General features: G+C 39.6%; 1 protein-coding gene across 1 annotated transcript in view; it reads right to left on the bottom strand.

Annotated features, from left to right (window-relative positions):
- The window catches only part of LOC104691452, a 170,199-nt gene that overhangs the window by 114,845 nt on the left and 28,944 nt on the right, over positions 1 to 26,410 (bottom strand). The window contains exons 7-9 of the mRNA XM_039549741.1: positions 13,465 to 13,529; positions 9,523 to 9,643; positions 7,136 to 7,375 (exon numbers count right to left, since the gene is read on the bottom strand). Of these exons, the coding sequence (XP_039405675.1) occupies positions 7,136 to 7,375; positions 9,523 to 9,643; positions 13,465 to 13,529 (426 nt within the window). The remainder of the gene's footprint in view (positions 1 to 7,135; positions 7,376 to 9,522; positions 9,644 to 13,464; positions 13,530 to 26,410) is intronic.

Raw genomic sequence — 26,410 nt, 5'->3', positions numbered from 1 at the left:
ATACAAAATAACACACAAATCAGAGAAGGACCATACAGTGAAATATCATTCATTTCCCCACCATTTTTTTTTTCTTTTTCCCATTCTCTGGGAGAATTGGCCTTTCAAGCCTGGCACAGGTCAAATGACTCCCTGACTCCTCTCCCCACAGCTTGCAGATCTCCTTAAGCCTTCAAGAAGTACCACAATTTTTTCTGGCACCTAGCCTCCCTGATAGCAGGAGAGTATGGACCAGAAGTTGTTGGGCCACAGCACACAAGTTCAGGCTTATGATCTGCCAGGAGCACAGGACAGCAGTATTTGTAAGCAGGCAATTTATTTACTGCTTTCAGTGGAGGCAGAGAGCAGGATTCCTCCTGGCATGCTATGCCAAATCACTCCAGTGTCTTCCCAGAGCCACATCTGAATGCCCCGATGCAAACACCTGCCCTCTCCCATGCTACGAGAGCAGCAACAATTCCCCATTGCCTGTCTCTCCTCTAGGAGAGATAACTCAGGACATAGTTAACTTCAGCAGCATCTCATGCACCACAAGTACCTTACACCAGAGGACCAAAATTTGGGCTTTTATATTCCCTAATATAGGGGAATTATGTTTACATTCTGTGAGCTTTAGCCTCTGCATCTGTTGCTAATTGTCCTGGCACATCTGCTGCTAATTCTTTTCTGCTCTTGGACCAGCAGGGAGTAGTAATGTATGGTACATCCAGCTCCTGCCTCCCCGAGCGCTTCTGGTGATATACTGGCCTGGGTGGATTCTGACCTCAACTTGTGAGGGAGAAACTGCCTTTGTGAGAGGAGAGCAGGAGCCCCAGTTCCTTCTCCTGACACTCCCATTTCACTTATTTATCCCTGAGAATGATTTCAGCATGGTCAGAGCATGAGTTTCCCAGGATAACATGGACTGCAGGCACGATACAGTAGAGCTTATTTCTTTTGTGTCAAGAGGACATGTACTTTGCCCAGAAACCACTTGGAGCCAAAGAATCTTATGAAGACGTGGCTCGTTCGGCATTCAGGGCTGAGTCACACAGCAGTGCTGCTCTACCTGCCCCGGGCTCCAGAGGAGGAGCACACAGCTTTCCTCTCTTTCTTATTCCAGCAGCTGCTCCATCTCATGTCTCTTCCCTGATGCTGTTCTGGATTCCTCATCACACCTCAGGTAGCAATCTTTTCAACCATAGGCTTCAGTCCAGCCAGGGATGCAGCAACCCTTCCTTCAAAAGGGAAGCAGTGGCAATGCGGAGTTTATGCTCCTTCAGCATTTCCTGGATAGTCCAGACTCGGTCAGGCTCTGCTCTCTTTCCACAAGAGGAGAGGAAGAGCAACCTCTGAGAACAAAATAATTTTGCTTGTGTGCTCTGCTTAAAAATTGCATGATTAAGCAGGATCACATTTTGTTCTTTCATTGCATAAAATACTCTTCACCTTTCTGTAGTACAGTTTTGCACCTACCCTGCTCATCCTGAGCTCACAGGTAATTATTTAAAATGTGAAATGCTTTAAAACCAGATATACTAAGGCAAAAAAATAAAAGCATTTTCTGAGGGTGTTTGGCTGGCTCCCCTGACTTGCAGATCTGGACCAAAACATAGTTTAGGTCCCTTTTCAAAGAGACTGTAAGCTCTGGTGAGTCACGGAGATGCTCTTTTTTTCTGATCACAGAATTTTTTGTTGGGGCTGGCATAGGTGTTCTCTGTTCGGGGCTCATTTGGAGTTAAGGATACAGGCAGAGGTTGCATTCTGCCTTCCTGCTGGCTTGCCCTAGATAATATATGTCTTTTTTACAACTATTGTATCCTATGGCTCATGTCAAGCTCTCTTACAGATATAATTTCCAATTAAGTGGGGAATAAACTGTGGAGTGGTCCAAAATAAAATGCTGTCCCCAGACACTTTTGATGTTTAACATATGTCTGCTAGATTTACCAAAGCAGGCTACATACTTTCCTCGAGTCAGATACGATGCATTATAACATAGGTCACATTTCTGAGGTTTTTAGGCAGCATGCCTTGCTTTATGGTGATCCAGCCTACACACTGCATTCCAGCAGGTGTTTCTAAGAACTCCTCCACTGGAGCACAATGACCAGATAATTTGTGAAAAGTAACTCCTATTTATCACCAAAAAACAAAATCTGGGATAAGTAGTAGCCTTTTAGATACATAAATAAATTGCACCGTGCTAAATAAGTTAGATGAAATAGATTCTAATATGCAATAGCTTTGTAAGAATTGCACTGAGAACATGCATTTTGAGGAGTTGTTGCAGAGACATCTAGCAAATGGCAATCAAAGACCAGACCCCTAAACAAACTCAGATAAACAAAATAAAAGCAGTAAAAAGTATGTGTTCCTTCTCTGTGGAAAAAAAAAAATGGCAGAACTGGAGTCTTCAAATAAATACAAGCATCTGTATAAGCTTAGTTATTGAATTTACCAAAAGGTTCACGTAGCACCTTTTTATCCCAACTACAAATAATTGCATCCAGAGAAAATTTAAGTGGCTGTCATTTTGAAAGTCCTCTGGCACTGCCAAGCACTATCTTTTTTTCATATTGTATCAAACTCTTATATTATGTCCTATAAAGTGTCCTAGAGCTAGATGTTCTTCATTTATGCCAGCTTTTCACTCAAGAATAAAATAAACCAGGAGGAGAGAAGGAGGGGGGAGAGGGAAGTTTGTGGTCTACTTTTCCTAATGATACCTTGGTTTGTAATTATTAAAAGCATCACAGTCCTTAGATAGCTGCTGACATACAGAAAATAATGTCCTTGAAACTGTTTGTTTCATCATATTTTAAGAATTAATACCTTAGGTCATGTTAATCAGTTTCTGATATATGTAGTTTTCAAAATGCACTTCAGGGAAGAAAATGCTGGAAATGACTAATAACAACAAAGATATGAACTTTATTTGTTACATATCTAGCTCTAAATGTGAGCATTATCAAAGTACTTTGCCATCTGAAGTATTTAGGAAGCCTTAAATAAATAATAAATCCCTCATTCAGTGAAATAGAACATCCTCTTTTTCCAAGCAAAAGAGTTCAAATTTATTAATTTTGTGGCTATATTTTAAAATGAGTGTCAGCCCCTGCTAGATGACTGCATGATAAGTGTCCTGAAACTTCAGGAAAAGGCACTAAATTTTTCACAGCATTTGTGTTTCATTTTCAGTATAATAAAAATATGGTGCCCTTTTAATAATGAATAATAGATCTCCTGGTATGATTTACATGAGTGGATTAAATGTCATGTTTGAAAAGTTGCTGTTTTATTCATATTGAATTTCCCTCAAGTAAAACAAAATGGTACCCAGCCACTGTTATAATATTGCTAGTACCTCGCCACGCTGATACATAAATATTAACCAGTTGATATGCTCTCTAAAAATCCTCAGTTCTGTGAACTGTTCTGTCAGCAATGGTATCTTTTCATGCATACAAACAGATTTAGTACTATCCTGGGTTCCAGGTATGCTGGGGAAATGTGTAGCACCAGTGCTTACACTCCTGTGGAGCTCACTCCTCTTTTGCTGAAGTGCCAGTTTTGAAAGGCTCTCACAGAATAACAATTGATGACAAATGGATGCAGCGAGACTGGGGTTAAAAACCAGTTTGGGGAGCTCAGCCCTGATACAATTGTCCCTGTTTCTGTTCAGCAATGCTGGACTGACTTTGCAGGTGACTGGACAGCATAATGAATGTTTTTTAAATGTCACTTGCAGGCAGCCTCATTGGCTTGTAGTGCCCTTCACAACAGCTGAAAATTTCCTATTGGAACTTCCCATTCTGAGCAAAAACTCTTCCTAACAGGCAATATTTTTTTCTAGAAATGTGTTTCAAAAATTTCAAGTACTTGAAATAGGAAGATATTCCCTTAAATGTTCCTTCCGTGTAGGCATAGTTGGCAATATTCAACAAAATATTTTGGTCCTGATAATTGAAATTATAGCTAAAAATAGCTTTTTAAAAGAAGAGGAGCATTTTTACCACACTCCAACTTTTATTCCATTGAAGCCAATGAATATTTTGATTCTGAAAAGAGAAGATTTGTTCTTATTGTTGCAATTGTTTCATACAATTATTTTAATGTCTACTGAACTTAAGAAAAGCTGGCCAAAAAAAAAAAAAACCAACAAAAAACCACCCAAGCACTTCCTTTCTCTGAGTGAAATTTAACTTTTGCATACTGCAACTCATTTGTGGTCTTCAAGTCATCATTAAGATGAAAAATATAATCTGGACTTGCTAACACTGAGACATAATCCTGTGGAGTAAAACACTGCTTTAAATACACCATGATCAAAAAACATTTACTAAATACTTAGGCCTTATCTATAGTAGGATCTTAGCCATCATGAGACAGCAATAAGGAAGTTATACTTGTAAAATCCTCGTTCTAGTGTAAAGATGATGCAGACATCTGTACAGGTGCTGCCAAGGGCAACCTAGTTGCATAATTGCCTTACTCTATGCACAGTAAGCATCTCATCTCCTTTCCTATCCTCTCCTTACTCAACTTTCATTCCAGACCTGACAAAAGACTGGTAGTGAAAAAATATATTGAAAGTTTAAGAACAAAGCTTCGTCACCACCATTAATCTATACCACAATTTTTTAATCTCAAATTCACATAGAGTTTGTTTTGTAACGTAGGTTAAACTTCAAAATAGCTCTCACTTTGCCTAAACCATACAGCCTTAATCTATCAAAGCCTAAAGTGCACTTGCATAAACTAAATATATGAAAATATCCTAGAAACTCTGAGTCTAAAACAAGTCCCCTTCAGATCATGCTGTTCGTTGCTATTCCTAAAATTCCAAAAAAGTCATTTGAAACAGCAATTGTATTTTACCACAATCCAAAACATTCATACATGTTTCTTTCAGCATAATTTAAGGAAAATAAATGACATGTGTGACTGTCTGGCCTTGCTGAAGGATAAATAAAATTCAACTGGAGCTATTAGGAGCCTCTGTCTAGTATGTAGTCAGAGGTTATTGGGGGAGGAAGGTTGACAAACTAAAAAGGAGGACAATGAAGGAGCGGAAAAAAGGGAAGCTGGCAAGCTGGAGCAAAGAACATTGATTAATGAACAAAAAACATTTTTGAAAGGTCGGGTGTGCAAGTCAGACTAGCCCTGAGGCAGATCTAACTTACATGACCAGCACTTTCTGTACGCAGCAGGTAACCCACGCTGACACCAACTTTGCCGACATGACAGGGTTATTATTTTTGGAAGGATGTAGCGTTCTGGAACAATTTCTCTAATATATTAGTTAAAATTAGGCTTTCCTTCAATATCAAGCATGCATGTCTTCATTTTCACCATGTTTACACTGAACTCCTATTATTATTCTGGCCAGTGGAAACAAAAGCATATTCTTCATTTGTGATCACTTCTATTTCTCACACCATAATACATCCCAGGGCAGCAGCGCTGTGTGTAAGATTCTGTTCAAACCTAGATGCTCATGTGGAGCTCACCACAAAGACCTCACTACTTACCCTAAGTTTTGTGGTAGATGCTAACCATCTGAAGCCTAAAATTTTCATCATATCTCAGCATACAACCTAAGGGTTTCTTTTCAAAGGTCCGTAAGGTTGTGCACCAATACCAAGGTGGAAGAACAGAAAGGTAGAATCATCCAGGGTACAATACACCCTGTGTCTCCAAAATGAGCTGGTGGAGAGGGTTCTCTAAAATTATGGCATTAAGATTTTGTTGTACATCACTCATTACCAGAAGGTAATTTAATCCAACTTCTGCTGTTCCTATATAAGAGAACTTGCCCAAGACCTGCACCCCAATTCACTAGACTAAAAATGAAGTTTGATGAAGATACTAATTAAATGTCCCCTGTGATGCTCCAAGAGAACTTTAAAGCAAACTTGAAAATGCAAAAAGCTGCAAAGACCTAGGAGAAACATGATGCTGAAAGTAAGAAGCAGGGCACACTAGTCATTCAGTTCTAGTGCCCAGTCTCCTCATTTCAAGACAATACTTCATCTCCAAGGCAAGTAACCAGGATGGGTGCATCCTGCCTAGGAAGGAATCACAGCTCAATGATTTCTCTGACAGATGCATGTGTTTGTTTTAACATCATGTGAAAGTCCCATTCACAGTTTCCCTCTCCATATATGCAATTCCCTTCACACTGATAGCTGTATTTACATTGTTCGTTATCCATTGTAGGTGATAAACAACTAAAAAGCAGAAAACATGACTTAGCAGCACTTTACATATAACAAATCAAATATCTTCAATGATCTATCTGCAAGTAACTGAAAGCGTCAGTGCCATACATAGAAGTTGCTTTATCTGAAAGCTCTTTGGGATAGAGGCTGTGTGTCTGTTCCGTATCTCCACAACAGAACATGTGTAGGAGGAAATCTACCATTCAGGTCATACCACAAAATAAATGACTGAAAACGGAGAAGACTCCTCGTTCTGCCAATGTCTCATAACATGCACCAAAAAAAAAAAAAAAAATCCACACTAAGAGAGATGAAGATTGTTTTTCCAGCTGTAAAGAAGCTTTCACGTGCCAGTGAGTTTATCTGAGACCAATGTTCCAACCAGCACTAGGCATTAGCTACAACAGTGAGCAACTGACACACAACAATCCTGCCATGCACAGCATGCTTAGGCAGGAAAATATGTGTGCCTCAGTCGCAAAAGACAGAATAGAGCCTCAAGTGTTTGGGCTCCTTCCAAAATAATCCAAATGCTGCTTTTTTGGCAAATGGGGGTCAATGGAGCTAAAAACTCACAGAAGGATTTGGGCATTCATGTGTTTATATACACCCACTCGTTCATTTATTATTCTAAAGCTACTTTACAGAAATCAAATTACATAGCTGACAAGCTGCATAGATAAGAGAGAATAAAAGTAAAATTTAAAATTAGCTGACAACAATATATGATGTAGTGTATGTTTGGCACCTTTAAATTGAGTGATGAGGGTTAACCTAGGGGGAAAAAATTTCTCCTTCCTAAATTGCACCTTAAATTATTAAATAAATTATTAACATGATGGAATGCATTCAATACATAAGCCTAAAGGAGAAAGGGCGGGTGTGTTTTAACTTTCAAAGCAACGACAGCATATTTATGAAGTGTTGCTTACTGTCTGGATGCTTTGTCCAAAGTAGATTTCAGTGTTGTAGAAGTTTCCACCATGACTAACAGGCCGTGTCGTCCTGGCCTGAGGCTGCTCCTCCAGTTCAGGCCACTCCACCAAAGCACCACCCAAGCGGCTGAGAACAGAAACTTTGAGAGTGTAGAGGCCTTCAGGGACCTTATCTTTGACTCCCCTCAGGCATTTGAGGTGAATTTCTATTGGCTGTGGCATCTTGGAGCAGTCAACCTAGGGAGAAGGCTCGGAGTTACTGACCTGGACTGGGCTGACTTTAACCATACAATTAGCAAGAACAAATTTCTTCCAGAAAATAACTACTGAAAAGCAGACAACATGCTTCTTGTTCAACCTGCAATTACCTCCTGCTTACCAAGGATCTGCAATTAGGGAGGTCAAAAGTCATAGAGATGACAGACAAAAGGAAAAACAATACAAATACAACTAATAAAGTGTTCGGCATCCTTGGGGGGAAGGTGGAGCTGGTGAAGTATGACACCAGAAGACACTACCCTACAGTAATGAGGCAGAATTATCTGGAAAACAATACCTTCAAAAACACAGCAAGACAGACACAATACATGATGTGATGAGCAGGCTGCAGGCACAGAGTGAAAGACAGGGCAGGCCATGCTTTTATACTAATTATTAGCCTTGCCAAAGCTATCAGTGCTGTGTAACATGCAGACTATCCTTTCACCTTCTGATTATCATATAATCAGATTCTCTTAAAAATAGTAATCAAAGCGCAACACGTGTAGAGTTTAATAACAACTCCCTACAGGCACCTTTATTCCAAGTCCAGACAAAAGGAAACATCTGCTGCTTGTGGTTGACAAGATGTTGTCTGACTTACAGAATGTTTCGTATGGAATAAATGTTGCGTACCAGAAATGCTTTTCTGATGCTTTCCTTGTATGCTCAGATTCTCAGCGTGGAGGTTTGTGGAGGGGAACAGGCACAATGGCATGATCTTTACCCAGCTTTGCCCGAATAATGGTGTGGGGTCTGTCCCACTGCACCAGCAGATAATGTGATGCTGCCCAAATGCAATCTGCAGGGTCAGGCGCACAACAGGGAGTCCCAGTTAGGCTCCGGTGTTGACTTGAATGGATAAAACTGTTTCTGGCATAAGTAATTATGTAGTGCTTAAAATCAACAGTGTTGTTTCTCTTTTCCCCAAAAAATCAATTTCTCCCATTATTTTGAGAACAGACAAGTGCTAGGTCTTCTTTTAATGCAACTGGATACCAGAACTCATGCCACACTTTGGAATCATATGGCTACCTTGACTACTAGGTTTAGTGGTCTCACAGTTTAAGCCTACAGTAGCTAATAATCTCTTCTTTAATCCTGTCTTGGATTTATTTTGGAAGAGATAGCATATTTCCATATAGATAGAAAGCTTCTGGAATTAAATTAAGCAGTTAAATAAACAGTTGAATTTGTTAAACTTCTTTTGTTTCTCAACACAAATCGTACTTAACAACTAATCTGAATGACAATTATTTCCAGCTTAATTAGAAAATCTTAATTAACAATGAAGATTTAACCTTAATATTTTTGGTTTCTGAATCATATATAAAAAAATTAACATTATATGAATAAATAAGACAATCTTTTTAAACCTCAAGGCAGGATTACTGATGCAGGCAGCCTTCGTTATTAAACACATTCTAAATTAAACGCCTCTATGAATTTTATACTGAAATATATTGTGATAGTTTTGCATGCCAAATGTGACATTTTGTATTTTAGATTCATCTTCTCTAGTAATTTTGGAAATGTCATACAAACAAAGATTTTGTCATTTACCAATGGAATTACTATGCATGGCCGGTTAGCCATCTCTTTTCTGGCTCTTCTGGTTGTTTCAAGTCAGCAAGCCATAAAAAATCTTTATCTCTCTGAAACACAGCAATTTGGAAGATAATCGAATAGTGACTGGGGGGCAGAAACGCCAGTCTGAGGAATTATACCACAATCTCTCTTGCATTTACAACCTTCCTCAAAGCGAGTGTCAGTCGAGTAGGAAAAGGAGATAGAAGATTCATCATATTTCAAGCCTGTCTCATTTGCATGGTGGCATAGCTGTCTCATCTCCTGCTGAAAGACTTTGCTTGGCCAGCGCTAACAAACTGTTTTGAAGAACTCTTGCCATGCCCAAATGATTCATCATTAATAGCTTTAGACATTCTCTTTAAGCATCTGGTTACTTTTGCTGGAAAGCATATTTTGAAACCTGCTAAAATCTATCCTCTTATACTATGAAAAAAGAAAAAACAAAACAAAACAAAATAATAATCATAATGGAATGTAACTGATCCAGTGATTTAGCAGTTCCCATCAGGGAAAAGAGCACTCTTGGAGAATCTCACCTTCCCGCAAGGTCCTGCAGCTCCTTTTAATCCAGCATTCACATCAGCAAGGTTACCAAAGCTGGCTACCATTTCTTCTTCAATTCCACTCTCCTCTGTTTTCAGTAGCTGACTTCCCACTCTGCAGAAGTCAGAATGGGAAGAGGAATGGAAAAGAAATGAACTACACTGCACGCACAGAAAGCACTCGCTGTTGGAAATACAGCAGTTTGATGTTTTCCTTAAACATATCATAAGACTTGCAGGGCACCCAGGAGAAACAAGTGTGCTAAAGCAGAGAAATGGATAGGCTTCAAAAAGCAGCACTAAAAAAAAACATAACAAGACCAATATTTGTCAGTCTGTGCCACAGGTCGACATAAGGAACCTGAAGTTTCACTGCCTGTCTGTAATCAGCTCTGTCTGGCATTGGAGCTTCGAATCTAGGTAAAGAATATTCCAGTATGAAGCCGTTGCGTCTGTCACCACTTTGAGGTCTGACTGAGAGCCTCAATAAAGTTGGACAGGTTTTTGGAAACCACTGATTCTTTGGGGCCTAGGTTGCTCTAAACCAATAAAAAAAAATTTATTTTAAAAATCTTACTTTTTTTGTTGTTTTATTGTTCCCAAAAAATCTTGTAATTTTATATGCAAATCTTACATAATTTATAAATCTTCAGAAATATACTTAGGTGTCTTGGGGTGGCTTTATGATGTGTATCCCCTATCGCCTGCTCCATGCCTGGACATGAATCCTGTGCCTTTTCTGCAGCTTTAAGGCAGACCTTTAAGAGAGAGGAGGGGAAGCCGGTAGAATTCCTTCTGCGCTGTGTTCAAAAACAGAGATAAGCTCGCTGGCTTCTTCTGCCCGGCCACTCCGCTTCTGCATCAGGGAAGACAGCTACATTCCTTTTGCTTTTTATCTAGTTTCTTGCTCATTAGCTCAAGTACAGAGTCCTGGGACTTTGGCTGCTGCTTCTTTTTGTTGTTGTTGTTGTTTTTGTTGTTGTTGTTGTTGTTGTTGTTGTTCTTCTTCTTCTTCTTCTTCTTCTTCTTCTTTTTCTTCTTCTTCTTCTTCTTCTTCTTCACTTCTTCTTCTTCTTCTTCACTTCTTCTTCTTCTTCTCTTCTGGACTGTTCAACAACACCAGAACATCAGCCAGGAAAGCTTGCACCTCAGCCTGGAAGGGCCCACACTGAAACCCCAGCTCCAGAGAGGAGAAAGCCACACCCACAAAGGACTATGAAATCTACCCAGATACTCTCCACGGTGAGAGGTTTTATTATTTAGCAGTATTCTTTTCCCTTGCCTGTGTGCATTGTGTTTTGTTAAATAAATAGGGTGTTTTTTTGCTTTTTCCTCCAAGGTATTTTCTTTCCCGAACCTGGTGGGGGAGGGGCAGCTGAAACATGCCCTCTATCAAAGGATATTTTCCTCCAGTTTGTCTCAAACCCGGAAAATAGGACAAGATATACACATGCATACACAAATTTTCAGATGTATGTGAACCACTGAATCTTGTTATTCACATGCTAACTTCTTTTGTATTTAAAGTGATTTGGGGGGTAATTGTATCAACTCAAAGTTACTGGGTTTTTGGTTTTGATGAAAGGTCAAATACCAAAATTTGTCATACAAATAATACACAGAATACCAGCAAATAGTGCAAGAACAGCTCTACACTGGATAACCCAATGCCGGCCCTGCTTAGTGCACAGGATACACAAAAGGCACAGTACCCTATGGAGTAAACCTCATTCCTAAAACACAGCAGGAGCAAATGCAAAACTAAGTCACTTACAATGAGCACTATAAAGCTGCATGCTTTGGCAATCCCATCCTATCTTTCAACAGACAGAGAACCATGAGTAATTCCTCTAAGTGCCATCAGCATCTAAATATTACTGACCCTAAGTAAAAACATCTGTAGATGCTCTGCTGGCTTTGAAACACATCAGCTCTGGCTTCTACAATGTGCTTTAGGAGGCCAGGGAGGGTCAGTCAGTCACACCAGTGCTGGCAATGCTCCAGCCATGCTTGCAGGTGGAGCTGGGGCAGGCACAGACAAAGCCATGGTGGCTCTCAGAGGCTGGAGTCTGAGCAGGCTGTTCATGGCTCAGGGCTAGCCCAGAGCCACGCTGGAGGTCAAGGGAACTGCCTGCAGCTTAATGAGAGGAGTCACATGGAGCCAAGGAAAAATGACTGTATCAGGTGCAGTTGCAATGCAGGACTGACTTGGGTGTCTACAACACAGGCATCAGAGAATAGGCTGTCTTAGGTTGCCAAGCAATGCACTCATTTAAGTTTTTAGCAATTGAAGAAAATGGTATCACTTGGTGTTCAAAAAAAAAAAAAAAGAATGAAAGAAAGAAAGAGAAGAATCAAGACTCAAAACCAACAATATTTCTCTGGACTGAACTTCTGAAGCATTCCTTCAGCATTTTCTAACTTGCTTTTGAAAAATTCAACACCAGTGTTCACTGCTATTTTCCTCCTTTGCCTCCTAGGTGATTGCACAAGTCTCCACATTTGTAAAAATCAACATGGTTCTTTATCAAGAAATTACAGACTCTGCAATCATGCTAAACATCCCCAACTCATGCATACATGCTACTTAGGTAACACATAGTTCAAATTCCCCTCTTCTGAAGCAGATGCTCCTGCCTCCAAAATCCTGGCACATTGCTACAAATCAGTTTGTATTGAGACCTTTCTTATTTTTTTTTTCTTTTCTTTTGAATATGTACACATATTCATAAATTCATATCAGTAAAATTACTACTGGTTCATAGTTAAACTGTTTTCCAGATTCCTCTACAGTAGAAAATCAAAGCAGGTATCACAGAAATTCCTCAGCAATAACTGAATCAGCTGGAAGGTCTGTGTGGATGCTAGTGGCAATGAAGTACATTGAAATTTTGCCCAAACCAGGACTGATGAGAAATAAGACAAGATTCAAGTGCTAAGAAGTGAATACATGAAGTACAGGGTCAACCATCTTCGAAGTTTTATCCCTGAGCTTCAATCTCATCAACTTGGGTCCAGCTGTCCTAAACAGAAGTAACAAAAGATAATTATTTAATGGCCCTAGCTAATTCATAGATTTGAAACATATGAGAAGTTAAAGCATTCGTCTCAAGGAGAGAAGTTGTTTGGAACTTTGTACTTACTTAGCTTCTCATGATGGAAACTATTCCACTTAATTTGGTTAGAGTTGCATTGACACGGGTTCATTAGGACACCCATTTGCTTGCAATTCAATTTAAAATTAAATACACTTTGTTGTTGATTTTATTACTTTTAAACTACTGTATCTATTGCCTTTATTAGATGCTAATACACAATTATGAAGGTAAACAGTTTTCATTACTGAACATCAAACATTTAAATAACCACATTTGATCTCTTTCCTAGTTGCACCATTTTTCTCCTTTCCCTCCTTTGGCTGTGTGTTAGACTGAAGAGAATAACTTAATCAGTGAAGTTAGGCCTCTTCTGTGCTCAGCAGCATGCTCATCAGCTGTCACAGCAGAACATGGTTTCCTTTGCTCTCTTCATGAGGGTTATTTATTTCCTCCGTTCATTTCTTTACAGGCAATTTGATGCATGTGTTTATCTGAAGGTCATGTATAGCTTGATGACAAAAACTTTGCCCCAATTCCAATTTCCTTCACCCTCTAAGCATGATTCAGAGGCAAGGATGAAGGATGCTGGAAGATGCCATTTGGTCACCTTTTGAAGTGTACTGTGTATAGCACTTAAAAATTACAGCCCAAGCTGGGTATCTGAAAACAGAGGTAATCCAAAACAGAGACCTCTTTCAAATGCACAGGCTTAATTGTTCTAGGCCTGAGGTCCTTTGTTTGTGAGAAGTTCCATTCATTAATATCTGTAAAGCACTGAAAGGTCTTTAGAAGGAAAGTACATTAGAAGGAAGTACAAAGTAGCCCTTATCTGACATACCTTTGAAAGAGTTCATGAATCCTGGCTCTCCACTTTTGTTTCTTGTGGTGAGAAGCTCCCTTGTGCTTTGAATCCCACATGCCAAGAAGAAAAAGAAAAATCAAAATTTATTTCCAAGTGTACAGAAATAACATGAAAATAAAAGCCATAAACACACAATTTTCCAAAGGTTTGCCTTAGGTCTTCTGGTTGAAGCTTTTCAGAAGCAATGAGGAATTTTAGCCACCATTGCTTTATTTCTTCTTTTTTTCCAAAACTTTTTTTCTGTGTGTTTTGCCATGTTTACTGCATTATTTCCAAGAGAAACTGAACTCTCGTCTTGTTTTAAAAGCTTTTTTTGGTACAATGTATATTTGTACACAGTAGTGTCCTGCAGTCCATATTATTATGAGACCTAATCACACAGTCATACATAAGCACACATACATTTATGTATGTGCAAGTGTGTTTGCTCACACACAACAAAACAGCACACAAAGCAGTTAGGCATAGACCAGAGAGGTCACATCTTAAAGCCTTGCTTTAAATCTGCTCCAAATCCTGATGTCTTTCTTGTCTCACCACAAAGGTTTTTAAATGTTTGGTGAGAAGGGCTGGCATTTTTGGAGGTTACAGTGTGTGGAGGGCTAACTCACATGAGCAGTCCTCTCCCCCAACAGTTCTGCAGCTCTCCAGCATGAAGCTGGAGGGCTTGAAGTTATTTTTCTCTTGCACAGCAAGCTGAAAAAGTCTTTCCATCTAGAAGCTAGCATCAGCATCTATTAGGCTGTGTTCTCTGTGCAAAAACTCATAACCATAACTGCTGAGGGCTGTACACTCACAAAAACAAAATTCTTCCCCCTGACCTGCACTGTTCAGAGATCTTGATGAATATTCAAGGACATTTCTCATGTCTGGATCTTCTACTGGTGTCCCTGAGACCAACATAAAATGTGAATACAACACTACCAATGCAGAAGGCGGCGTCCTACTGTGTACCCTGTCTGTCATCTGAACAGTGGGAAATTATGCTCCACTTCTACTCTCATCAAGCCTCAAAGGCAAAAAATCATTTTGGTAGGGAGACAATGCAATAGTCAATGGAGAAAAATTCCCCATTGGGGACTCCATATCTGGCTGCTAAAGTCACTCCTTCCTTCCAAATTTCTAAATTTTTTGACAAATTTCTGGCTGTTTTCAAGGAAGCTTGGAAATGTCTGTTGAAGACTAAGGCAAAGCATCCTACTTATTTCCAAAATGAAAATTGTCAGAGTGTAAAAACAAACAAAAATAACAAAAGCCAGTGCATGTAGCTTTTAATGTAACTTTTTTAACCCCGTAAAATTAAAGCAGAGACAACATGGTTGCCTTAAAGAGCAGTGTGATTTGTTGGCAGTCCCAGCAGAGATCCTCAGATGGATGCTATAAATCCTGCAGGTCAAGCATCACACATAAATACAAAGGTGACATGACCTAACTAGCTCAAAATGAGACCTTCTGTTTCTCCATATGACAACTGTGTCACGGACAATGCTGCTCCATTGGTTAGAACCAAGCCCTCCTGCTCCTGGGCAGCTTTTGGCTAAAATTTACTAGGACTTTCTGGAGCAGGGCCTGTTTCTCTCACATGCCCACTGGCGCAGATTTTCTTTCCCCAGGCTGCTAAACCACCACCTACACCACTTCCCCAGGAAGGACTGGGAGTTGGCTCTGCTCTGGAGTTCTGCTCCAGCAGAGCCGGTAGCTGTCTGGTTAGGGCTGTGAGATCCACCTTGTGACACTTCCCGCAGTCCAGTGGGCTGCAGTCACCAGGGAACATTTCAAGAGGTTTTAAGTTTTGGGCAGAGGCAGTTAAAGCTAAAGTTCAGAAAGTTGGAATAGCGCTTGGTTCACATTTTTTCTCCTGGATGCAGTTCTTGGTGATGTCTATAAAAGCTGTTTTTGAGGTGGACACTTAGATTAAGAAATAAGATGAAATAGTAAACTCACTTCATGTAAAATATCAAGTAGCCGTAACATTGTAACAACATTCAGACATTACCACTCCAGGCTTACAGTGAGCCAGTAGTAAAGAAGTTTATTAAAAAAAAATTTATTTTATTACCAGACTCACACAGCTGTCCAATCCCCTTGTTTATCTTCCTAATCTTAATTAAATAATGAATATTCAAAAGAAAATATGAATCAGGCTTCTCTGTATGAACTGCACTGTTTTCCATCTCTGCCTCTGAAGTGGCAATGGGAATATGATTTAAAACTATTTCTTCTGGATCCTAGTAAAATATTTGTCACAGTGTGTCATGATAATTTTTAAAAAGCTCTATCATCTACCTAATAAATTTGTTAAGTTTATTCAAATCTTATTGAACAGGAAAAGTGCAATGAGTCATGGTTAATATTTCTTTACCTATACTAAGAAAAAAAAATATATCAAAAATTCAGTGCTTAAGGTCCTACTCGGAAAACCTCTATGAGTCTGTAATACATCTTCTACATGATTAAAAAAACAGGAAACTTGCTTTAAAATGAATTATTCACCACTTTGAATAAATTTCCATCTTTCGTATTTGCAAAACCCCAAAGTCAGTTATGTAAATTTTAACCTACACTAATTACCTCAGGGGTGTGCAAGCTAAAGGAAAGTAGATGCAGTAGAAAAAAAAAAAACCCAGACATTTCCATCACCAGGAAGCAATTTAATAGAGGAAAAAAATGTGTAAGTTTTCAAAAACAGAACAACCCATATATATACATATATATATATATTTTTTTTTTTTAATGTGGAATAGTCATTTCTGCAATATCCCTTGAATCAGAGCTTTAGTGGAATAAACCAAGTGCTTTTTCTCAATGGCTTATACCATGGCACACATAGTAAGACGCTTGTTTCTCATCATGACACCAGCATTGTCTAGACTGTGACAACGACCCATTGTTGACAAAGGGCGTTCCCAATGAGAAGGCATGAAATGTGGTTTAGCTTCAAGTCTGTATAGACATTGCGGGCGCCTCCAGAAAATAAGTGTCTAAAATCTGCAAGTTGCTGGTATGGGAGGTGCTGGGAAAAGCAGGGAGTTGTTTGAAGGCAGAAGGACTCAATCACAGCACCACTTTGTCCTACTCCCCATCCCGATACCAGGCTCTGCTTTAGCTGTGAGCCAGCTCCTTCACACGTCTTTCTCGGTTTCTTCATCAGCCGTCTTGAGGCCCAATTACACAAGTGGCCTATGCCTATCTGCTGATTTCAGAGCCTGTGGTCAAGAGCAGGACTTGAAAAGGTCTTTCAGTCTGGGCTCAGCCTTGACACACACAATGGTGCACATTGTTTCTACAAAGACAAGAACCTGACTCAACACTACGAATCAGTGCTGACTGGTCATTTTCAGCATCAAACTACTTCACAAATGGCAGGACCTGGTTGTATAGTACTTTTCAATTTGGAAAAAAATTAAACAAAACCCCACCCAAATACATCCTTTCCTCTTGAAAACAAGCCCACAAAATTCAGCAAAGCTTTGAAGCAAAATCAATTTGGCTTTTATTGTTCAGCAAAAATGAAGCATTTAGGGAAAACATTTACACACACACACACACCCCTTTTTGGTCAGTCCTAGCACTGGTATTACAGCCTCGTGATGAGAAGGCTGTAATCCTGTAATCCCATTGCAATTTAAAACAGCCAGTGGAGCACTGGCCTTGGTGAAATTCATACTCCATGCAAGTAGTGCTGTAGGGGTCCACCTTCCTGCAAATCTTCCTCACCAGGTCAGGGTGCAGCAGAGGCAGCATGGAGACACAACCTGTGGGGTCTCCAGCAGCCCCCACTGCCCACAGCAATCCCACATGTAGAGCTGGTCCTTCTCCTTCATTCCAGTCCTTGAGATATTTTGGTACATCACAGTGAAGGTAGTGATGTCTTTTTTTAGATGTAAACAGATGCCAAAATAAAAGCTTTTACTTAAAATTTCCATCTCTCCATCCTAAAATGTTTTTCAGTGATGGAAATCCTGCCCACTCCATTTTTATGGATGGGAGAAGGGAGAGCTCACCAAGCAAATTATTAGCAGGACTAGAAACAAAGCCCAGATCTCTAGTCCCACTGGTGCCACCTAGTTCTCCTCCTTCAGAGTCTGGCTGCTGCATGGAGATTCACTCCCAGTGATTTCAATATCTAATGCACTGTTATACCACAAAATAAGTAAAAAATGAAGAAGCATTTGAGATGAACAAAAAAAAAAACATTGCAAGAAAAGTTAACATTCTTTTCAGGCAAACTGAAATTCTAAGGAGCTTATCTGCTCCACGTTAACTATAGAGAGATGGCATGGAAGGGAGGCATGGAGAGGTAAGTTAAATGAGTGCCCTCCATTGAAAGCAAAGACTCCAGTAGCTGGATAAGACCTGCTCTGAAAATTGCACTCCCCATTACCTGTTGGAATTTGTGTGACCTTGTCAAGGAGATGGCCACAAACCAGAAAGTAAAGTTGTGCCAAACTCTGGACATCTGGAAGTATTATCGATGGTGCACTTTGCCAAAAACTGTGCCACAAACTCTTAGATGTTTTTTAAAGAGAAAGAGAAAAAACAACAAAGCACACCCTCATTGACTTTCCTTTCAAATAGAAAATTAATTTTCTGTTCATGAGAATCAAATTAAAAACTTAGACAATTGAGTGTTTTGTAACAGAATTCAAACTCTCTTTTGAAACCGATACTGCAGAACACAGTGAGATTTACTTTAGTCATGCTACGGCCTTAATACACTGAGTGATACAGATACATTTAGTGGCAACATTATGGGCTGATCATTCTGATAAATCTGTAAAGCACTGCTTTATCTCTAACAATGCATCTAATCGAGCTACCAGCCAACAGAGGAAAGTAGTATTCTGCTACCAACGTGAATGCTTTTATAAGACATATATATCAAAGACACTAATTTTGAACAGATATGGAAACTAGATCCAGCTGTAAAGTAGGTGTGATAAACAAGGACCTGAATTTCCTCAAAACTCAGAGATGTTTTCATTCAGGGTTTTGATTCAAGCTGATAGCACTAACAAATTAAAAGAACTTGAATCACTTTGCTTAAGATGCAATGAGAAAACTCTGGAGAGATGTCTGCTGCAGAGCTACCCAACTTCTGCAAAACAAAAATTTTGCCTCTCCAGCCTCAAAACAGAGAACTCACTCTTCTCATTTCTGTCTTGCTGTTCACAGAGAGATCACCTGTAGTTTCTTCAGAACCACCAGGTATTCCTTCAGATGCTTCCTATTTCACAGTTGAGAAGATGTAGCTGCAAGGTCGTAAACCTTTGGTATCCTCATCAAAATCCAGAGACTGTTGTAAGTGAATGCAAGGTCATTTATAAGAATGTCTGACTACCATAGCCGAGAACTGAAAATATGTAATGCTGAAATGCCATTTGCCACTGATTAACAGACTTTAAGCAGAAACATCTTAGCCTGTCAAAGTTCCACAAGTTCAGATGGCTCCAGATTAGCCTAGAAATCACCAGCTGCTGAGAAGATTCAGGCACTTTTAGCCTAAACAGTAAGATATAATGGAATATGCTAACAAGATATGATGGAAGACACTAACCACAATTTATTAGGGAACACATTCCCTCCAGTATAAAGCCATGTAGCATGAGTGATGCCAGTGAAAACCAGAGTGAACTATGCCAATCTATAGATCTAAAATTAATAGTTTACATTAACAATGAAAAAGAAAAAAGTGTTCATAAGCCATGTAGTGAACTTCAGCATTTTACAACCTTTCTGTTTTCTGGATGCGTACAGCAAATCGGGACACAAACAACTGAAGGGAAACTGAAAGGAAATACCAATCGGAAGCATTGAAACTTTTTTTGTGGTTTTCCCCCATTCATCTTCAATTTAAAAATGTTTGTCAATTTCAGAACAGAATGTTTTCATTATTTGTAAAGCCTTTTCAAATTCCCTCATGAAACTTTACTCCTTTAATCCTCTTACTCTTCCACAAAGCAGGTATCTAATTTTAGGTCTGTTTTGCAGATTGGAAAAACTTGAGTTATGGCAAAAAAATTTGCTTGTTACAGCTGCCCAAAAAAATCATGTTCAGGTCAGAGGTTACAGTCTATTTCATCTTTCTGAGTCCCTGTTCTTTTTTTTGACTGTCAATAAAGCATTACCTCACAAATCTGCCTCCATTATAATTGTAATCTAAAAGTACAGACTTTAACTTTATCCAATAACTTCCATTTATACTGCCTTTCGCTTCATCTTCTGTTCCAAGTGTGCAGACATATTTGAACATATTATAATTAAGAGAGAAATTCACTTACAATTAATATATGAAAATTAAAGAGAGGGAAAAAACACTTTAAGTACAGTTTGCTGTATGATTGTCTTAAATACAACAGTGGCAATGATGAGTTGCCATGCCCAATGATTTTTCTCTGTAACAAACAGACCTCCTCCTGCAAGCCCACATCCTGCTCCATGTGTCTGCTGAAAAGAAATTGTTTCACATATTCAGCTGAGATCCTTCTCTGATTTGAATCCTGATATGACCAACTGTATAATAACATCCTATTGTGCTGACATGCCTTTGAGTGAACATGTTAACTTTATTATATATTCTCATCATAACCACCTAGTCCTGAAAACTGCATCTTGTTTAAGGGTCTGGCACAGTAATGAGAAACCAAGTGTGCTAAGGGGTTGCCAGCAGGCTGAACAACAGTGATGATTTTTTCAGCTTTGTACTAAATAAATAAGCATGCATGCAATGCAACTGGACTCTCTTTCAGAGTATTTCAACATCTCTCAACTTACAGACTACCTGGTTATATTTCCCACTAACAAACGAATGTGAACTCCAAAGCCCTTAAAAAGTCAGGTTACACATGAAAAACCCAATACATCTCAAGAGCAGGAGGCTGGACTAGACAGGCTCCAGAGGTCTGGTTCTTCTTCACCTGTTCTATGAAGTAAAGGTCAGATGTACCATACAGCACAGGTTCCACTCAGCAAATTCAGCTCTATTGTAAGACTGCAGAAACAAAATGTTCCAGCATTTAGAGCAATTCCTTTATCTGCAGCTAAAAATCTGTGTAGTCTATTAATGCTGCTAAGGAGTCCCCTTGTCATAAAAGCTAACCAAAGGTAGACTTAGCTACACCTGTGATTACAGTTTGGCTCCAAATGTATTAAAAATACAAATCAAACAACCCTGGGGGGAAAATCATTCTGGAGAATACATGAGCAGCTAAAAATTTGGTTTTATTGTACTTATTTTTTGCAGATTTGTGCCTCTATTCATCAGTAATGCTGACTCTTTCCTTTCAATCCTCATCTGAGTTCTGTTTCTTTTAACAGGTGTTCCATACTTGATGAAGTCTCTTAAACTTCATCAGGACTTGTCAATCACTAATTCTCTTTGAAGAATCTTTCCAATTGCTTCTGTTTATTGAACCATAGAAATGGACTTCCTTACTGGAGTTTATAGTTGGATAATGAGCCAGAGAGCTGACCAGTCAGATTAGCTTAAGCAGCAGCAAATGCAGTATCATCATTTATAGCAGCTGTAGGAATCATTGTTCCAGATCAACAGAATATCAAGAATTACTTCAGTTCTTTAATTGCCCCTCTGATCTTAAAGTGTGAAGGGACACAGTAAAAACTAAGTTAATTCATTTTTAGTGAAAAACCTAGGAAATATGGAAGAATTTCATTACTTCCGTTTAAATATTTACTTAAATGAAACTCATATAATCCCTGAACAAAGCAATCAAAAAAGTATTACAATTTAAAAGAACAGCTGTAGCAATATTGTGGGTATTCTGACAGACTATTTACAAATATATAGCATATATTTTCCATGATTTTGCTTATGGTTTTTGTTAATTTCCATGCTCCCCCTTCAATCCCCCCACTTCTTAAAAAAAAAAAAAGTGCATATCTGAGTGTCCAGGAGCAATGAGGTAGGAACCTTAGAAATTTGGAAAGTTCCCAGGCTTCCATCTGAGGAAGCAGGAGAAAGCCTGATAGTACAAAGATATTTAGAAATCTCAGTTTACCAGCCTCCAGGGTAGAGAAGTCCCCTAGGTACTTATATGGCTTCTACATCAGACTATGGGTCTGCTGAGTGGGTGCTGACACACACCTGAGGGCCACAGACTCTCTCTAAGCAGAAAATCAGAAGTCCAAGGGACAGAAGCCCAATATCCCAACCATTGGGAAGTTCGCATTTTGGTTTTTGCCCCCAAACATAGGTTTCAGTGATTTTTAAAATTTTTTCGCAAGTCTAAGAGCAGCTTACCTGGTAGAACTATAATGAATTCAATGAGCTCAGCCTAATGATAGATTTCAAAAGAAAATTATGTGCTAAAGAACATACCCATAATTCCTACTATATCACACAAATGAAATGAAAACCATTATAGTAACTGACTGTAGAAATGCTTTGACAGTCAAATAATGAGTGTAGCATATAGGTAGCTTGCCTAAAATGAAGTCACCCACTTTTAAGACATGGTGTAAATTAAACATTGCCAGCTTTTGTATTCTTGACCTGTAATCCCCAGAAGGAAAAAAAAAAAAAAAGAAAAGAAAAAGAGAGAAAACAAACAAACAAGGAAAAAATCCCCACCCCAACTCATTTGCACATGACATTCATTTAAATTCTTGGTAAATGTCAAAAAGTAGGTTTCTGCTGAGGAAAAGTCACCTTCCACTCTGCACTGCTCTTAGGTGCACATATTCCCACAAGTATTATACTCAGAACGGACTGTACAATGCTTACTAGGCTAAAGCTTTGATGAGGGGAGGTCTGCAGGAATCATCAAGATATAAACAACCTTTCAGGTCACTTCCAACCCAAATCATTCCATGATACAATTCTATGACAGTATTATTCAGTGGGGTAGAGAACATGCAAGCAAATGTGCATTGGTATTTTATATCACTGAGGTCTGATCCCACTGGTTAAATTCATGATTGGAGAGTAAATTTACCATCTTACATAGTACCAAATTTTACCCATGTTCTATCCACTGTTAATGAAAGGCAAACTGATCTCTCCATCATCACATAAATTGATCTCTGTGACTTGGCAAGGAGTCAGAGCAGTGATGATAATGACCCTGTAAGAGTATTAGATCTAATGCCCTGAGGCACTAACTTTTGTTTAACCAAAATGTAAATCTTTTGATGAAAGACAACATTTTATTACTATCCACCTGCAACAAATAGCTCATTTCTTACTGCTATAACTCAACCACTGGTACCGGAGAGCAAAACTTGCACTTTACTTTCAGAGGCTCTTGAGTAATTCACATTGAGGTCATGGATCAAAACTGATTATATAGTGATGACGATCAAGTCCTGCAAGGTGCTATGCCCTGCACAGGGGGCTAAATGTAGCAGCTGAAACGGATAGAGAGACAGAGACTGTGAACCAATTACCCTGGTAAAGAATACTGACCAAGTTACAGGAGGAGGGTGGACAAACAAGAAATATATTCTTGGCTTGGGAGGCAGTACTGATCCTTTCTGTTACCCCATTATTAATTTTTCTTTTGAGAGAACCTGCATAAAACCGAGTAGTCACTTTTATTGTCTCAGTTCAGAAACAGCTGAAAATCCTAGAGCTGGTATATTTCTATGGCATTTAAATTAACATATAGCAAGATTACGTTGCCAAAAGCCCATCAAGTGCAATCTCGCCCCAATCAATGCTGTTTCCTCCATCTTCAGCAGTCTGTCATGTTTTGAGAGCACCCAATCCTTAAGCAAATGTGGTAAGTCAGCATTATTTCAGGTATTTCCTTGCATATTTCTCTGCCCTGTAAGATCAGGTTCCACCCATAAGCATGTGTCCCTGCATTGTCATGAGACAATGCAGGGACACATGCTTATGGGTGGAACTCTGTGGCACTCTGAATATCCAGCCTTGGTTGTACCTGCTCAGTTTCTACCACAACACAGTCCTAAGTTATGATTTTCTTGCAACAGAATTTATTTTTCTTTATTGAATGCTAATGTCATTGGGGTCTTTGAAATCCTTGGATCTAAATGGCAGCCTACACAAAACAGCACTGCTTTCCAAATTTAATATTCTTTAATGCGTTTGTTAACAGAACATTGACATATGCTTAATGCTTTCTTTACAAGAATCTAGCAGATCTCCCCTTATGCATTTCTTGCCAAACTCAACTCTCAGTTTTTGCATTTACAAAACAGGATATGAAGTAAGAACAATACAGCCTAAAGTTCCAGACCTAAAATCTATCATAAACCCTTTTTTCAAAAACTATTATTTTGAAAAATGCATCTGCCCTTTCAAAAGCTTTCAATCATGGTCATCTCACACACCGAGCTGCTGTTTAAACCCATTTTTTGTAATGTTACAAGCAAAGAAAAACAATAAACTAAGGGATAGATAGTTGATACATAGCTATCCTTTTCATGCCAGTGCTTCCAGCAACGCTCCAGTGTAAATCAGGAGCCTCATTGGAGAGAATATTTGGCAGCCTAAAAAGAAACAGCAGCAACTCCAGTGTGTTTCTGAACCTCACCTATAAAACCAATCTCATGTACTGTAAACTCTCACCTGGTATTTTTAACCCTTGGGCTCACATGGGGTTTTTTTTATATTGTCAAAACAAAGGAATGTGAGGGAGATGTCTGTTAGACTTCCTTACTCAGCCCAAGGGTTAACGGCTCAGTTTTGTAGACATTTGAAAATATTATGCTACCTCTAATGGCAAAATTGATAGAAGCTTGTTTCAGGCTCACTTTATGTCATTATGGCAGATTAAATTAACTAATCATAAATTATGCTGGCTAAAGTACATCTGCTACTCACTAAACCTGCAGAAATAAGGGAAGGGTTTTTTGCTACTGAATAAGAAGTAAATGCCATGCACAAAAGTAAAGAGTTTTACAAACCAATAAACATATATTCAAGTAATGAAAGCTGGAAGCATCCCAAAGTCGTCAGCAACAGATTCTGAGGACCATGGCAGCAAACAATGAACCTGTAGCAGTTGTGGAAAGGCATCAACACTGCAGTGCTGCAGGGTATACCCACAGATCAAAGAGTAAAGATGTCCATTAAAGAATAAAGAAGATCAATTAAACAAGAATTAGCAAGCTCGCGTTATTGCTAGAGGTCTTTGAATACCAATATGACAGTAGTGGGTTGACCGTGGCTGGATGCCAGGTACCCACCAAAGCCCTCTCTCACTGCCCTCTCTCACTCCCCTCTGCAGAAGGTCAGGGGAGGGAAAAGGTAATGAAGGGTTCATGGGTTGAGATAAGGACCAGGAGAGATCACTCACTAAAGACCATCACTGGCAAAACAGGCTAGAATTAGAAATTTTAATTGAATTTATTACTAACAAATTCAGGGCAGGATAATGAGAAATAAAATAAGGCCTTAAAAACACCTTCCTTCCAGCCTTCCCTCCTTCCCAGCTCTGCCTCCTCCCTACAGCAGCCCAGGGACATGGAGAGTGGGGGTTACTGTCAGAATATCACAGGATGTTCCTGACCCTGCTAAGGGAGAGTCCTTACCCTGCTCTAGCATGGGGTCCCTCCCATGGGAGACAACTCTCCATGAATATCTTCAGTGTGAGTCCAGCCCATGGCAACAGTTCTCCACAAACTGCTCCAGTATGGGTCACTCTTTCACACAGTGTGGTCCTTTAAGGACAAGCTATTCCAGTGTCCATTCCCCACATCACAAGTCCTACCAGGAAACCTGCTGCAGCACGGGTTCCTCTCTATGGGTCTGCAGGTTCCTGCCAGGACCTCCATGTCCCAGCATGGGCCTCCCACAGGATCACAGCCTCCTCTCAGGCATCCATCTGCTCTGTTGTGGGGCTCCTCCGTGGGCTGCGGGTGGATCTCTGCATCCCCATGGTCCTCCATGGGCAGCAGGGGGACAGCGGCTTCACCATGGTCTGCACCCTGGACTGCAGGGGAATCTCTGCTCTGGTGCCTGGAATACCTCCTCCCCTTCCTTCTCCACTGACCTTGGTGTCTGCAGGGCTGTTCCTCTCACATATTCTCACTGCTTTTCTCTGGCTGCAATTACAGCTGTGCTATGGCTTGCCTTTTTTTTTCTTTTTAAATATGTTTTCACAGCAGTGTTACCACCATTTCTAATTGGCCCAGCCTTGGCCAGTGTTGGGTGCATCTTGAAGCCACCAGGGATAGGCTCTGCTAGATGTGGGGGGAGCTTCTGGCAGCTTCTCACAGAAGGCACCCCTGTAGCACCGCCTACTCCCCCCCCCAACACCAAAACCTGTCTACATAAACCCAATACAATGACATGACGTTTGCAGCATCTACTTCCAATGTCACCTCTTCAATGTTCTGTCTAAAGGGACTGAATACACCATTTCTGTAGGCTTTCAAGGAAGGGATGGACGTATAGATCTGTGATCTAGAAGGCGATACAGATTTTACAGTGATCCTCTTCTTACACTCTGTATTTCTGGATGCACATATGACAGCTAATACCATGTCAGTGGGACTAAATTCCTTGAGAGGGTAAGAAAACCTGAAGTTAGAGATGTGTGAGTTGAATGGACAGAAGACATGAGCATTCAAGATGTCTTTGGTGCAAAGTAAAGAATGAGTCCCTCTCTGAAAACTCATGGTAGACCATCTCAATCGATCACATTAAATGAGGATTTTCTTTCTTTTGGACTAATATAAGGAAGAAAGGCAGTATTATATTGTATTACATGTAAATTCACATATGTAGCTGTCAGTTAAAAAGCAGAATGTTGTTTTTGGGGTGACCAGATATATTGCTTCTGCCTAGGAAACAAACTCTGCTGAGCACCTCCAAAAAGAATCCAAGTAAGATAATCAGCCATGTGACCATGTTTAGAGGGAGGGTAAACAAAGTTTTGACGCACCTATTGTGTTCCTTCAGGTGTAACAGAGCCTCATGAAGATTTGGGAGCAT

This window comes from Corvus cornix, chromosome 2, assembly GCF_000738735.6.
Source record: "Corvus cornix cornix isolate S_Up_H32 chromosome 2, ASM73873v5, whole genome shotgun sequence".
Classification (NCBI taxonomy): Eukaryota; Metazoa; Chordata; class Aves; order Passeriformes; family Corvidae; genus Corvus; species Corvus cornix.
Note: the sequence above shows the minus strand (reverse complement) of the source record. Positions and strands in the feature narration are given on the sequence as shown.